This window comes from Phyllopteryx taeniolatus, chromosome 3 (genome assembly GCF_024500385.1).
Source record: "Phyllopteryx taeniolatus isolate TA_2022b chromosome 3, UOR_Ptae_1.2, whole genome shotgun sequence".
NCBI lineage: Eukaryota > Metazoa > Chordata > Actinopteri > Syngnathiformes > Syngnathidae > Phyllopteryx > Phyllopteryx taeniolatus.
Window position 1 is genome coordinate 9,082,835 of NC_084504.1, and position 15,815 is coordinate 9,098,649.

The 15,815-nt window shown below is 39.8% G+C and overlaps 2 protein-coding genes across 5 annotated transcripts in view; both read left to right on the forward strand.

Moving 5' to 3' along the window:
* The first annotated feature begins 55 nt into the window (after positions 1–55).
* mrpl1 (mitochondrial ribosomal protein L1) lies at positions 56–8,081 on the forward strand. 2 transcript variants are annotated; one of them, XM_061766871.1, is made up of 12 exons: positions 56–184; positions 953–1,052; positions 1,782–1,855; positions 1,987–2,162; positions 2,266–2,381; positions 2,602–2,872; positions 3,104–3,187; positions 5,487–5,558; positions 7,242–7,353; positions 7,421–7,521; positions 7,611–7,692; positions 7,925–8,081. In XM_061766871.1, the coding sequence occupies exons 6-12, from the start codon at positions 2,660–2,662 to the stop codon at positions 8,029–8,031; spliced, it is 771 nt and encodes a 256-aa protein (XP_061622855.1). In that variant the 5' UTR covers positions 56–184; positions 953–1,052; positions 1,782–1,855; positions 1,987–2,162; positions 2,266–2,381; positions 2,602–2,659; the 3' UTR covers positions 8,032–8,081. The 2 variants fall into 2 exon arrangements, with proteins under 2 accessions (XP_061622855.1, XP_061622854.1); XM_061766870.1 differs by lacking the exons at positions 1,782–1,855; positions 1,987–2,162; positions 2,266–2,381.
* Positions 8,082–10,080: 1,999 nt separating this feature from the next.
* fras1 (Fraser extracellular matrix complex subunit 1) overlaps positions 10,081–15,815 on the forward strand; it is a 242,070-nt gene continuing 236,335 nt past the window's right edge. The window contains exons 1-2 of one of the 3 annotated variants that reach the window (XM_061766875.1): positions 10,081–10,639; positions 14,645–14,676. In XM_061766875.1, the coding sequence (XP_061622859.1) occupies positions 10,570–10,639; positions 14,645–14,676 (102 nt within the window). In that variant the 5' untranslated portion in view covers positions 10,081–10,569. The remainder of the gene's footprint in view (positions 10,640–14,644; positions 14,677–15,815) is intronic. The other 2 variants (XM_061766873.1, XM_061766872.1) reach the window with 2 other exon arrangements.

Sequence of the window (15,815 nt, forward strand, 5' to 3'; positions counted from 1 at the left end):
TCGGAATATTATGGTTAAGTTATATGTATGTAATGATAGATGATTGTTTTGATACAACAACAATTTCGCCAGGAAGTTTGGCGCTACCTCTCGGACGGAATCTTGCGTCATTTTTTTTTCACCCGGACCGGATCATCTCTGGTGTCCGCCAAGATGGCGACCTGCATGCATGCCGTATGGAAAGGTTAGCAATGTTTTGTATTCGCTTCCTTTTTAAAATTTGAATCTAATTGTTAGTGGCATTGATGTATTATAATAGCTTGAATTAGCACTTTTGAGCTAATAGAGGCTATGGTTGTTGGTATAAAAACGCTAAATGGTCGCAATACGCTGCTAGCAAGCCTGGTATTACCCTTTCTCTCGGACTCAGAAGCCATAGCTCAACTATATTTGGATTTGCTTCATTTTTACAACGTGAATATTGTTAATAATGACCCGCATTCATTGTAATAATTTATATTGGCACCTTTTTTCGGCTCTTCCGTTATTATTAACGCTAAATGTTCGCCGCAGCCTCTTTTGCAAACCTGTTTCTCTCGGACTCTATGGAAAGCTCAATATAGTTTGTACTGTATTTGCTTTCTTTTACTCTTGGTATTGTGATGTCTTTTGTGTTTGAACAATGTATGTGAGTACTTTTTTCTTGTCGACATTCGTTGGTTAAAATGGTAAATGGTTGCCGGAGCCTGACGGCAAGTATTATTTTTCTGGTAAAAAGTAATGTTTGTATTTACTTCTTGTTTACAATGTAAATACAACGATTAGTGACATATATGTATTAAAATAAGTTATCGACACGCTCATCGTCGTTGTTGTTTTTTAACCTGTTAAATGGTGTATCCAGCTGTCCAGAGTGGGATAGATTGAACAGTATGTTTATAATTGTGGTGTTGTGTTCACCACGTTCAGTGTTTTTTCCCCTATTGATTCTTATTTCCTCATGTATTGCCAGCTGTTGCAGGTTGTCGGCGGCATCTCCTAAACGGCGGTGTTCCGGCCCTCCCTGCTTTTCCCTCCAGCAACATTCCCATCAGGACTTTTGCTGCTGTCAAGTGAGTTCACAAGGGACCATTTTGTCCCCTTTTCACTGTTAGGAAACATACAGTATAGTGAACCTCCGTTTATCACAGGGGATATGTTCCAGACCCAGCCGTGGTAGGTGAAAATCGGTTATATAGACAGACCATGTAAACCATTTAACCATGTTTTTTTAAAAATAGAATCAAGTGGCAGGCTGGATCTGGCCCCCGGGCCTTGAGTTTGACCCCTGTGACATAGAGGATTGAAATTATGGTACTTAAGGACCCATGGTGCTACAAAAAAGTATGAATAATAAACATCAGTATAAAGAAGCTTAATAAAACTATGGTATATACAGTATAAAAAGTATAAATTAAATGTGCAAATAGCAAAGATTAGGAGATGTGAAAAATAGTCAAAGTCTGAGTACATTTACATTTACAAATTAGAAGGTAGTGTGGGGAGGTGTGCGCGTGAATGTGCAAGCGCATGTGTGTGGGGTTCAGCGTTCAGGTGGGCAGAGGACAAGAGAGGTAGAGCGGGTAGAGAGTTAAGCTTCCTGACAACCTGATGAATAAAACTGTCTTTAAGTCGGCTGGTCCTAGCCCGCAGACTCTGCGTTCTCCTCTCAGATGGCAGCAGACAAAAGAGGCTGTGAGATGGATGGGTGACATCCCCCGCTATGCGGAGGGCTTTGCGGGTGAGGTGGGTGCTGTAAATGTCCTGCAGGGAGGAAAGAGAGGTTCCAATGATCTTCTCAGCTGCCCTAACTAGGTGATGGAGAGTCTTGCGGCAGGATGCGGTGCAGGCTCCGTACCACACAGTGATGCAGTTGGTAAGGACGCTCTCTATGGTCTCTCTGTAGAATGATCACATGATCGGGTTCGGGGCTTTGGCTCTTCTTAAGTTGCGCAGGAAGTAGAGATGCCGGTGAACTTGGCCAGTGATAAGATGTTGCTTGTGCAGGAGAGGTCCTCAGTGACGTGTACTCCCAGGAACTTGGTGTTGCGCAGCCACTCCACCGCAGCACCGTTGATGTTCAGGGGAGCATGCTGGGAGTGCACTCTCCTGAAGTCCACAACAATCTCCTTGGTTTTCTCCACGTTCAGGGAGAGAGAGTTTTCCGTCCACCACCTGACCAGGTGGCTCACCTCACTCCTGTAGTCTGTCTCGTCCCCGTTGCTGATGAGACCTACCACAGTTGTCGTCAGCACACTTAATAAAGAGGTTGGCGCTGTGTATCAGTGTGCATTCATAGGTCAGCAGGGTGAAGAGGAGGGGGCTTAACATACATCCTTGAGGAGCCCCTTTGTTCAGGGTGATGGTGCTGGATGTGTTGCTGCTGACCCGTACTGCCTGCGGTAATTCAACACCTTCAATTGCTACTTTATACACACGGAGCAGCAACACATACAAACCTTCTCTGGCTCTTCTTGCTCTTAATTATGTTGCATCTATTCCAGTAGAGTTCAATGCTGCCTGGCATATTGTAGCACAACGTGGTACTACACTGAAGGCGCGCAACTCTAAATTTGGAAAAAGCTAATCTTAAAAATCATTATACTGTTTTCATGTTCTTAGGTCATGGAAGAAGGGGAAGAAGGAAGAGGCGGCGACTCCGGAGGTGAAGAAAGAGAAGATGGTGGTGAATGACTCGGACAGGCACAAGCCCTTTGGAAAGACGGCGTGGGCGCCCGTGGATGACGTTTACATACTGAGGTACTACCCCAGGACCGTCTATAGTGCTGCTGAAGCCCTAGCCCTGCTCAAGAGCTTCCAGGCTTTGGACTTCACCCCCCGTGACCAACCCGTTTACATGGACCTCAAGCTTGACATGAAATTGGAGAAGAAGGTGAGCATGGGTGTTATTTTGGCCTCTGCTAAATTACCCCAGAAGTAAATTCAGACAATCGTTCTGGTGGTCCACACGCATAAAGGTCCTCCAAAGCGTCATTTCCACTAAAGCGTCCTGGAACTTTTATTTCTCTGTACTTGTATTTCCTAAAACCAAAAAGTTCCAAATAGGTATGTCCAACCACAATGTTTCCTAAAACTCTCAAAAGTAAATTTTTGGTACTTTCAGAAAAAGATTGACCCTTTCGTGAGCACAGTGCATCTTCCGCACCCTTTCAAGACAGATGTGAATAAAGTTTTGGTTTTTACTGAGGTAAGCACTTTTTCTCTATTACCTTATACACTGGTACCTTGACTTACAAGTTCCTTAACCTACACATCTTTTGAATTACGAGATGTCGCTGAGTGGATTTATTTATTTGGCTTTCTTTGTTTTGCGTGCCAAAATTTGAGTTATGTGCAAATATCAGATACGCTGCAGCTCAATTGAAGTGGAGAAAAAAAAGTACTGTGAAATCCTTGTGTGCTGGGAAGGAGAACAATAGTCTCTTTTTAGTGAACAGGACAAACAGTCAAACACAAATACAAAATGAGAACACTCGCAGGGTCTGACGTTAAGCTTTTTTGAGGGGTGCCCCTAACGTGCCACCATGAGCGAAGTTGTGGTGGCTCTGTCAGAATGTATACTGGTCTCGTATATTCGTGAGTGACATCTGCTGATCACTCCCAATACGATCATATACAGTGGTTTGAAAGTGCTTCCTGATTTCTCATTTTTTTGCATGTTTGTTTCACTTAAATGTTTACTATTATCAAACTAATTTAACTATTAGTCAAAGACAACACAAGCAAACACAAAATGCAGTTTTTAAATGATTTGTATTATCAAGGAAGAAAAAATATCAAAAACTACATGGCTCTGTGTGAAAAAGTGAGGCAATGAGATGGATGGGTGACATCCCCTGTTATGCCCACCCTTCCCCTGGTTAAAACAGAACTGTGGTTTATCATAGTTGAGTTCAATTTCTTGAGCCACACCCAGGCCTGATACAGCCACACCTGTTCTCAATCAAGAAATCACTTAAATAGGACATGTTCCTCGAAAACTAGACATCATACTGAGATCTAAAGAAATCCAGGAACAATCGAAAAATTAATTGATCTATCAGTGTGGAAAAGGTTATAAAGCTTGGGGAGTTCAGCGAACTATAGTCCACAAATGGCGAAAACATCGAACCGTGGTGAACCTTTCCAGGGGTGGCCGGCAGACCAAAATTACCCAAAGACCACAGCAACAACTCATCCAAGAGGTCACAAAAGAGCCCACAACATCCAAAGAACTGCAGAAACGCAAAGAACTGTGGGTGTCTTGCTAATTCAGGACCTGGAAGACTTGCTGTGATAAATAGAACCATGAATTCTGCTGTCTACCCAAAAAATGCCTGAAGGAGAATGTCCGGCCATCTTTTCATGACCCCAAGCTGAAACTTGGGTTCTGCAGCAGGACAGTGATCCAAAACACATCAGCAAGTCCACCACTAAATGGCTGAAGAAAAACAAAACGGAGACTTTTGAGTGGCCTCGTCAAAGTCCTGACCTGAATCCTATTGTGATGCTGTAGTGTGACCTTAAAAAGGCATTTCACACTAAAAACTCTCCAATCTGGCTGAAACAACAATTCTGCAAAGATGAGTGGGCCAAAATTTCTCCACAGCGCTGTAAGAGACTCATTGCAAGTTATCGCAAACGCTTGATTGCAGCTTTTACTGCTAAGGGTGGCCCAACCAGTTATTAGGTTTAGGGGGCAATCACATTTTCACACAGGGCCATGTAGGTTTAGATTTTTTTTCTCCCTGAATAATAAAAACCTTCATTTAAAAACTGCATTATTAGTTTACTTGTGTTGTCTTTGACTAATATTTAAATTTGTTTGATGATGGGATACGTGTGACAAACATGCAAAGGAACCAAAAAAAATAGGAAGGGGGCAAACACTTTTTCACACCACTGTACATTAGCTGTAAATTTTTCAATTTATTTATGGTGAGTGCTATTGGTTATATGATCTGACATGTTTGTTTGGGTTTGCTACACAGAAACAGAAAACGAATTGCCTATGACCAAGCACACCAGTGTAGTAAGTTTGGATAAAATGTGAAATTTCCAAGCTATTTACAATACATTGGTACTGTACTGGGTGTTTTAGGCCATGAAAAAAATAAAACAATTTTGTACTGTAAGTCATATGGGTGCATATGGACTCAAAAAAAGTGCTTCAATGTGATGGACAATCGGCCATATTAGACAACCCTGCGCCCTTATTAGTCTGTTCTATCGAGGTCCACTGCACGAAACAAGTGGTATTTTCTTTATTCAAAACAGGTGAGAAAATGTTTTTTTTTGAGGGGGGGATGGAACAGATTAATGGCATTTCAATTCCTCTGTTGCACTTATCCTCACTAGGGTCATTTGATATAAAAGTAAACTGAGTCACAAGTTTGGTCACGGAACAAATTAACTTGTAAGTCAAGGTACAACTGTAGTGATTTAATTTGATTCAGAAAAGAATGCGTTCAACTCCCAGCTTCCAACAAGATGTTTTTTTGCTCCAGGACGCTCATCAAAAGAAAGTGGCTCAGGAGGGCGGAGCTTCATTTGTGGGAGGGGCTGAGCTTGTTCAACAGGTGACTTTTTAATCCACTTTACAGAATGAAATCATAAAAAGTTGACTTTAAAATTGCAAATACACAAATATTGGGGGAAAAGATGTGAAAAAGTCGTAGGGCGGCACAGTGCACGACTGGTTAGCACATCTGCCTCACAGTTCTGAGTGCAGGGGTTCAAATCCCGGCCCCGCCTGTGTGGAGTTTTCATGTTCTCCTGGTCCCTGCGTGGGTTTTCTCCGGGTGCTCTGGTTTCCTCTAGGTTTTACACGATCAGGATTTCTGGGGTCAATCAGCGAGGTTAAAAAAACGATAACTGATCACCGATCCAATCACAAGATGGAGCAATGTGTCTATTTAAATGACTTGTTCATTTTTCCTTAATTGCTCAAAAAATTATATTTACAATATATCTTTGTCCAACACCATTTGTCCCTCCAAGTTCCTTTCCTAGATGCCGAATTTACCCATCACTTCTTAATCACCGCTGCTTCCTTCACCAACATTACATTACGTCCATTACAATCTGCACCAATCATAACTGGCTCTCTGTCTGGAATGCTCAGAACTAATTTGTCTAGCTCCTTCCAGAATTTCTCTTTCACCTCTAGGTCACATCCTACCTGTGGGGCATACCCACTAATTACATTATACATAACACCCTCAATTTCAAGTTTCAGCCTCATCACTCGATCTGACACTCTTTTCACCTCCAAGAAATTCTTAGCTAACTCTTCGTTTAGAACAACCCCGACTCAATTTCTCTTCCTATCTACACCATGGTAAAATAATTTGAACTCTGCCCCTAAGCTTCTGACCTTACTGGCTATCCACCTGCTCTCCTTAAAATGCTTTTTTTCTTTCTTTTTTTAATGATTTCATTTATTAAGGGAAAAACAACTATTCAAAGTTACCTTGACCTGTGTGAAAACGTAATGACCCCTAAACCTAATAACTGGTTGGGCCATCCTCAGCAGCAACAACTGAAATCAAGCGTTTTCTACAACTGGCAATGAGTCTTATACATCTCTGTGGAGATCTTTTGGCCCACTCTGAATTGTTTGATTTCAGCAAAAATGAAGGGTTTCCGAGCATGAACGGCCTTTTTACGGTCATGCCACTGCATTTCAATCGGATTCAAGTCTGGACTTTGACTAGGCCATTCAAAAACCTTCATTTTGTTTTGTTATGCCAATCAGAAATTTACTTGCTGGTGTGTTTTGGATCGATATCCTGCTGCAGAACCCAAGTGTGCTTCAGCTTGAGGTCACAAACTGATGGTTGAACATTCTCCTTCATGATTTCCTGTTAAAGAGCAGAATTCATGGTTCCGTCAATCACAGCAAGAGTATGTATAAAGAATATCCATATAAAATGGGGATGAAAAAAATATTTGGGACAAATGTCAGAAAATACACAAATATTAGACAAAACAACTCAAATGTTAAATGAAAATAATTAAAATGACCAAAGTGTTACAACATTTATATGCAATAATGTAAAAATACACTTTATATTTTTGGAATACTTAAAAAATACAGATATTAGAAAAATAGACAGAAATAACAAAAAAAGACAAAAAAAATTGCAAAAATATTAGCTGAAACAAAATAAAAACACAAATAGGAAAAAAAGAAAAACATGAAACACACACACAAAAAAAAACAGTCGATGAATAATGCGCATCTTTTATTTCTTGTTCAGATCTTAGACGACGAAGTGGTGGCCGACTTCTATGTGGCCGTGCCAGAAATGCTGCAGAAACTCACGCCGCTGAAAAACAAACTGAGGAAGAAGTTTCCCAAGAGCAAGAGAGGTGTGCTAAAACTTCATTTCAACAACTATTTCAACTTTGTGACACGGGTGCTGGCTTTTCTCTTCAGGCTCTGTCAGCGTCAACATTCCCAAAATGCTGTCACTGTTCCGGATGGGCCACGAGTACGCGGTGGAGAGCGAGCGCTACGTCCGGACGCAGGTGGCCACGGTACGCCAACGCCATCTCCGACTCCGAGCTATTGTCTTGCTCAAGTAGGCGGCGCTTCATTGTTTTTTTTACCCTTCACTTTCCTACAGCTGGACTTTCCCACTGAACAAATCCTTGCCAACCTGCAAACCATCCTCATCGACGTGTGCTCCCATCGGCCTGCCAACATGGGTAAGCAAAAAAACCACCTCATCGTGCATCTATCAGTCATACAGGGAGGTAAACATGTTACATCCGTTGAGATAAAACAAGTGACAACATAATTCTCAGAACATCATTTAAAAATTGTGGGTTCTGTGAGTTTTCTATATCAGAAACAATAAAGTCGCGTTTTTTTAAGATTAAAATGTACTTATTACTATTAATTTTTATTTTTGGTCTTTTTCCAATAACCGCTTTTCAGGGCCCTTGATCGAGCGTGCCATCCTGTCCAGTCGCACCAGTGAAGCTCTGTGGTTCAACAATGAACAACTTTTACCAAAAACACCTGAAGACAACAAAGACCAATAACAGTCTCCTGTGTATATATGTATTTAATAAACATTTTGTTTTTGACTCCATGGAAAGTAGCAGTCCCAGGTTCACTGCATGTCTGTCCACCGGGTGGCGGTATTGCTCCACCATGAAGCTTTTGTGGTTTTCATGCCACTTGTTGCTGCAAAAATAAACAAACTTTCCCATATTACTCCGGGTCAGATGCTCCCTGGCTTTAAATCGCCCTCCAACCCCCTACCACCCCTCCCACACACACGAGCACGTCTGGAAAGTACAAAGGTTCTGGTTTGGAAGAAATTCTGGCTAGCTAGCTAGCACTACTACATCAATCTGATCTAAATTCATAATACATTTCTTACCGTTGTTTAGCTCATAGTTTAGTTGAACTATAACAGACCAGATCAGTGGTGTCAAACATACAGCCTGTCGGCCAGAACCGGCCCGTCGGGGTCCAATTCGGTCCGTGGGATGGAGAGAACATTGTCAACTGCTATTTTTCAATAAAAGTAACTTGTTGCTAATTTTATCCACTGGAGGGTGCACTGACAACACTTAAATTACATTGATCCACTTGTTTCAGGACCACACTAATATAAAATGGTGTGCCACGTTCACACTGAAAACAAATACCTCCTGTAGAAATGTTTTAAGACATTGAATATTACAAAATTTCAGTCAAAAGCTTCACTTCAAAAGAGGTTGCTTTTTTGGAACTTTGTCCCCCCCCCTTTAACACTTTATGTTAAATAAACATTTAAGTTTATGTATACATCTACAAAGCATGCATGCTCACTTCATAATACTGTTGAAATAATTTTGGGTTAAACATTTCAAACTGCTCATATGATTTGCAACAAGACAGTAATGAATACATGTAAATATTTTCCGAAAGTGCTTGTAATTATTTGCACTAAAACAATAGGGGAAATTTTGAATAGCTGTTATTTTTAAACCACAGATATTGTGGTCCGGCCCGCTTGAGATTTAATTGGAGTAAATGTGGCCTTCGAACTAAAATGAGATTGACACCCCTGGACTAGATATTAAAACTTATGGGGATTGGGGTCCTCTTTACCCACGCTCATATTTAAACAGTTTCACAGATTGCAAAAAAAGTATTTCTTTTTTGATCAAGCTAATGGATAACCCTTCACAAGACTTCTGTTGCAATGTAAAAACAAGTTTGTGTATGCGCATCCTTTAAAAAAAAAACGGGCTTAATTTGTAGTGTAAAAATTTTACATCAAGTTGGCTCAAATCATTTCTTTGGATTCCCCCCAACTAGTAAAATGATTTCAATGTTAATCTAAGTTTAACAAGGCGGCTATGGTCCAGGGAAGCAGATGATATTAAAATAGGCTCCATCTAGTGGTTACAAAGGGAGTAATGGACGAGGGGCATTTTACCCAATGGGGCGTCATACCCCGCTCAACCCAATTTTCTTTTTTTCTAAAGATGTTTAAAAAAAGATTCAAGGTATTCCAACGTGCAAGATTTTTAAACAGTTTGAATTCCTTTTAAAACTTTCATTTAATCCATTTTAAGGCTCCATTAAAATGAAACCATTAATTCATTCATTCTAGCCAATTTTATTTTAATGTAATGATCTTTTGATTTTTAATATTGAGCCTGAATTCTAATTTGAATCCTTACATAATTGAATGTACCTAATGTATTTACATTTTACCTGTTTGCATTCATGCAATTACGTAAATTGTCTTTCAAATATATTTTTACAAATGCTGATTGTCTTGTTTTTAATACTTTTTTTTCATTATTTGAGGCAATTTTAAAACAACGTTGTCTATTTTGGTCATTATTTAAAATCTTGATATTTACAGACCACCATCATGTACATATTGTTTGAATTAATATCATTTTATTTTATCGTGACATTTTAATTCTATTTTTATTGAACTTGTTTTTGTTTTGTTTCATTTTAAAGTACTTTTTCTGTTTTTTTAAACTCTATCACATTTTTTCTTATGTAATCTATCTTTATTATTATACAGTATAGGAATTGGTTTTTTTGGAAATGTTCACATCGCCCCAATTGGAGTGTGTACAGTGCAGGTGTACCGAATGAAGTGACCGATGAGTGAGTGTCTGCTTACTTTCCTTTTTTTTTTTTACTTCACTTTCCGGATAGAACAGCTGATAAAGTAGCACGAAGAACATCAAGTGGAATGTGCTTCCCTGGAGGAGGTGCGACGAAGAGGAGGAGGAGGAGGAGGAAGAGCAGGACGTCATGTGCAGGAGCTTCCCATTTTTCTTCTCCAGGAGTGCGTATCAGGGAGGGGCGGAACTGCACTTCCCCACTTCCATCCAGGCTGCCGGACCTCCCCAGTCTTCCTCACCGGAGCGCGGACGCTACGCTTGGGGGAAACATTCCGCAACCTACCGGGGACTTTCCCCAGCTTCCCCTCCAGCTTCTTTCGGAACGAGCTTGAACGTTGGTGCCGCGGTGGAAACAAGACCCTTAAGACCCCTTCCAACACCACCACGAGTACTACCTGGACTACATTTGGATTACAAACCGGCTTGGCCGCGACCATGGCGGCGGCTCGCTGGATGGTGTTCGGCGCCCTGGCTGCAGCCCTGAACGCCCCCCGGGTGACACATGGTGGGTATTTTTGTCAGCAGTTGGCGTTTGTTAAGTGGGTCAGGGGTGATCAGGAGCACCCCTCGGGAGACTTTACAGGCATTTTCGTGCACCCTGCACTCGCTAACAATGCACCTGCTTGCTTGTATAATGGAAAAGTAGCTGTGTTTATTTTTTGCTGGATTGTGCATTAATGCAGGTCGAAGACGGGTTGGGAACTGACATGAGAATGTTTATGTGCACTTTTGGGGGCGAAATTTGGTTCCAAAATACAGTAGAGCAAACTTGGTGAAACAATAATGTTACATAATAAAATAAACAGAAATACATAATACAAAATAATGTAAAAATATTTGACACAAAGTACACAAATAGAAGAAAAAAAAACCTTTTGTTTCAATATTGAAAAATATATATTGGTACAAATGCAAAAATACTAGACAAAAATGGAAAATATTCTTAATTGATTGTAACAAACAGACATCTTTTTATTATTTAAAGATTTTCCCCCATAGGAAATAATTTTATCATTTAAGAAAAATTCCCCAGGAGACATAATTTAACCCAGGTGCAGTAATTATATTATTTCTTTCATTTAATATAATTACTTGTTTCCAGGTTCAAACTGTGGTGTTAGACAATAATAAAAAAAAACAAAAAAAAAAAAACAGCATTTTCCTGTATTGTAAGGAATGTCACTTGCAAACGTTACCCCTGCTCGCTCTTATAATTAAAATAAAATTTGTGTATTTTTGCTTTATTGAGCCACTGAGAACTGGAGTGGACTAACTCAACTTTTTTGTAAATTTTGCAGGGGAGTGATTTAAAGTTTTATGGCTGCAATAAAATGAGGGGGACTTACAGTGCTTGACGATTGCTTCTTCTGGATACTTGTTTTTACAGAAATTAGGGTTTTCTTCAGCGTATGGCATTTAGATTTTGATGAGCTATAATGACACTTTAATCCACAACTGAGGTTCTGTCATCATCTTCAGTTTCAGAGTTTGGGATCCTGGTCAGTATTATCTGGGTTGCCTGAAAGAAAAACAAACTCGGTGTAGAAAAACATTAGTGCAATAGTGGTCTAAGTCCAAACATCTGTCAAATCTATCAATATTTCATGAAAGATGATCAGTAACATTGAATTTCTGAGTCTTCTATTAATTATTTCTAGAAAAAGAAAAAAAAAACACTGGAAATAACGGAAATAATCTGTTACAGGGTAAAATTGTGGTGTTAAACCAGAAGTGGGCAAATTTTTGTGCTCAATGGCCACATTTCATTTTTGAAACTGAACGTTTGGGCCAGGAGGTGAAAAAAAAATAATGAAAAATAATCACATTAATGAAAGTAATGGTAATTGTTTATTGTATTTGTAATTAATTAATTGTTTAAAAACATTAAATGTATGCTATTTCTTAAAGACACATTTCACCACACTAGAGTCTAGTTGAGAAAACTAAAATAAAATAAAATTACTCACCTGTTGAAGACAGATATGTAATGGATTGGATTGAGATGTTCCAAGGCCAAACTGAGGCCATCGTAAAGCAGAAATAAAGAAAAGATGAAGATAATCTTGAAAAAAAAAAGTTGAAATCTTACAATTGATAAAACAATCAATTGATTATTTAGGAGCTACAACCCAATACTTTTCCTCATTTAGTACTGTAAGAGAAGTCCTGTTTATTTACTTGCATTCACTAAAGTGGAACAAACCAGTTTATACATTAAACACCAGTTTAATGTAATTTCAATACGAGCAATCCCATGTAATATGTTCAAACATTTCTATCCGTGTCAAATCACGTCTAATTTGAATGTCATTTCCTATGTGTGTGCAGGGTCTAATACGAAACCAGATTTAATCCAAATTGCCACCATTTAAATTAAACAGAAAATAGCATGTTCATATGCTTATAATAACTGTCAAATCTCACCAGATTCATGTAATTTGCCACATGTATGTAGGGTCAGTAGCTGTATTGTGAGTTTGAGCTTGATCCAGATTTGATCCAGATGTGACGTCTGGCACCAATTGAAATTTAACATCGACAATCCCATTTTAACATGTTCACACACTTATAGCTGTGTCAACCTCATCAGATGCCTCAAAATTAAAATCATCCAGGTTTACCAACTGAAATTTGACACCGGCAATCCTACTTTAACATGTTTACAAATTTAGCTCCATCAAATCTCATCAGATTATGTGTATTCGGGATGACAAACTGTAACACTCAACCAAGTTTTTAATCTAGATTTGATCCAAATTCGCACATACTTTAAATCACTCATAATTTTTCAGATTGTGTATGCAGGATAACAAATTTGAACATCAAACCAAATTTAATCTAGATTTGATCTGGATTGCCTACTTCACACTATTTGAAGTTTAACATGGAAAATTCCATGTAACATGTTCACATATATCACTGTCATTTCTCCTCATATTGTGTATACAGGAACGTTAAACGTTAGTTTAATCCAAATTTGATCTAGATTTTACATTAAGTGCCAGTGTATACGCAGTGACCATTTCCTTCTCATCCAGTTTTCATATTTGTTACATATAGTCAGGGTCAGTAGCGGTAATATGAAGCCAATTTTAATCCCGATTTGATCCAGATTTCATGTTCGTGTCAATGGCTGCATACACTCCTTGAAGTATCGGCACCCTTTGCACAATGGTCATTGCACCGGACTATTGCAGTATTAGTCATTCGAACTGCTCTAAGTGCTAGAGGACTCTGCATCTTTTGCACACTTGTCAAAACAAACAAACAAAAAAATGTACCGGCATTACCAGACAACTAGCAACCCTTTATCGCTCAGTGACTGTTTTTTTCTTTTTGTCAATGTCTTTATGTCACAAAAGTGTTCTCTGTCAATTGACTGTCTGTTGTCGTACTAGAGCGGCTCCAACTACCGGAGACAAATTCCTTGTGTGTTTTTTTGGACATACTTGGCAAATGAAGATGATTCTGATTCTGTTGCCAATGTAACATCACCAATCCAATTTTCATCCAATATTAATACAATTTGGTGGCACGGTGGACGACATCTACCTCACCGTTCTGAGGACCGGGGTTCAATCCCCGGCCTCGCCTGTGTGGAGTTTGCATGTTCTCCCCATGCCTGCGTGGGTTTTCTCCGGGCACTCCGGTTTCCTCCCACCTCCCAAAAACATGTGTGGTAGGTTAATTGACAACTCTAAATTGCCTGTAGGTGTGAATGTGAGTGCGAATGGTTGTTTGTTTGTATGTGCCCTGCGATTGGCTGGCAACCAGTTCAGGGTGTACCCCGCCTCCTGCCCGATGATAGCTGGGATAGGCTCAAGCACGCCCGCGACCCTCGTGAGGAGAAGTGGCTCAGAAAATAAATGGATGGATGGATTATTACAATTTGTTACGTATAGTCAGAGTTAGTTGCTGTATTGTGGAACCAAATTCATTCCGGATTCGATCAAGAGGTCCAGATTTGGACCCAATTTAAATGTAACATTTTAGATATATATATTTATATAATATGTGTGTGTGTGTGTGTGTGTGTACATATAATACATACTGTATATACGTCACTGTAATACCTCATCAGATTGTGAATGCAGGACCACAAAGTTTAACATGAAAAGATGTGAAAGCCAGATTTGATGTGATTAATGGGCAAGTAAATTAAATTTAACATGGCCAATAGTTTTTAACAGGCACTCATATATCTGTCTAATCTCATCAAATCAGGCTGGAATTTATTGTATTTGTGTTGGATTTTAATATTGTAAAAAGGTCTTGAAATGTAATCCTAATCCTTAAAATTCTTGTGGGTCAGAGAATGAGATGCGGAGGTGTGACGGCGATGCTGATGTTGTGAGCTCACATCTGTGCAGGAAATTTGACCTGTGTGATAATCCCAATCCTGCATGTACATAATCCCTGCGCGTGGAAACATGACCCAGAAATGCACTGGTGCTAAACTTCACTCTCTTTCTTTTTCTGTGTGTGTGTGTCTGTGTGTGTGCGTGGGTAGGCGTGTGCGTCTACGAGGGATCGGTCCACGCGGTAGGTTCATCCACCTCTTTCCTATTTTCCTGCTTTCCCTGTATTGAGACGGGAATATCTCAGTTTATTAAACAGACACCTTGATGGTTTATTTACTCATGAATTATTCATGAGGGAGCATTGTTTTAATATGGGATCAGGAAGTCGACGCATGTGCAGGATGAGCTCAATGGATGAGTATCTTTTATACAGCATGCAACACACACACACACACCCACACACACACGCACACACACTTGTACATGATCACAACAGCCCAACTTCCTGTTCTGCTGTTTGAGCTGCTCTGATTGGTCAGGAATCAGGAAGTGCATCTTCTGTGGTTCTCTTAAAACTAAATGATAATATTATGATTACCTGATACGTACAGTAACTTGATGTGATGAGAGTTATTTTTCTTGTAGCATTTTCATTCATGTAGCAAGAACCCTATCAATTATGAATGTGGCAGAGCACTATAGATTTTTGAACAGGTGTGTGATCTGAGACACTCTTGGTAGCTAGTGGTCAAAAGTTGAGATTGTGTGTACGTTGTGCCATTCCCAAATTGCATTTGATTTTGATCATACTTTCAGGAATGATTGTTGCAGGCCCGAGCAAGAATGCTCTTTATTCAGAACAGATATCAGAGTCAAGATGCTTTTTGTACCTGCCTGTCAAATGCCATATGAGTACGGTTGGGCATCGAGAATCGAGAACTGATTGGAACCGGGACTAACGTTCCGGTTCTCCCGGAATCATTAAAATTTCAAAATTTTGGTTCCCAGTTTCGATGCCTAGTCCGTCGACCCTGAAGAAGTGGCGAAAACCAACGAAGAAGCGGTGAAAACCAACGAAGAACGCAGAAAACGTGCTTGTTCCCAACGGGGGTGGCGGCGATCCAAAGTGTGTCTTAACTTTGTTCAAATTAATGACCAGTCGCCTCAGTGGAACAATAAGATTAAGAACAAGATTATATTGTGCAAAGGAGGCTTTCACGATGTGTAGGGTCTGACGCGCTCCCTCCCGCTCCGAACCTCAGCCTACACCGCGCGGAGCTTCAGCTTTTAGCGTTTATATTAGTCTTCAAACCAACGTAAGAGCCGATGACAAAAAAAAAAGAAAAGCTTAACTTTGAGCTAAAACTTCACCGTAGCAAC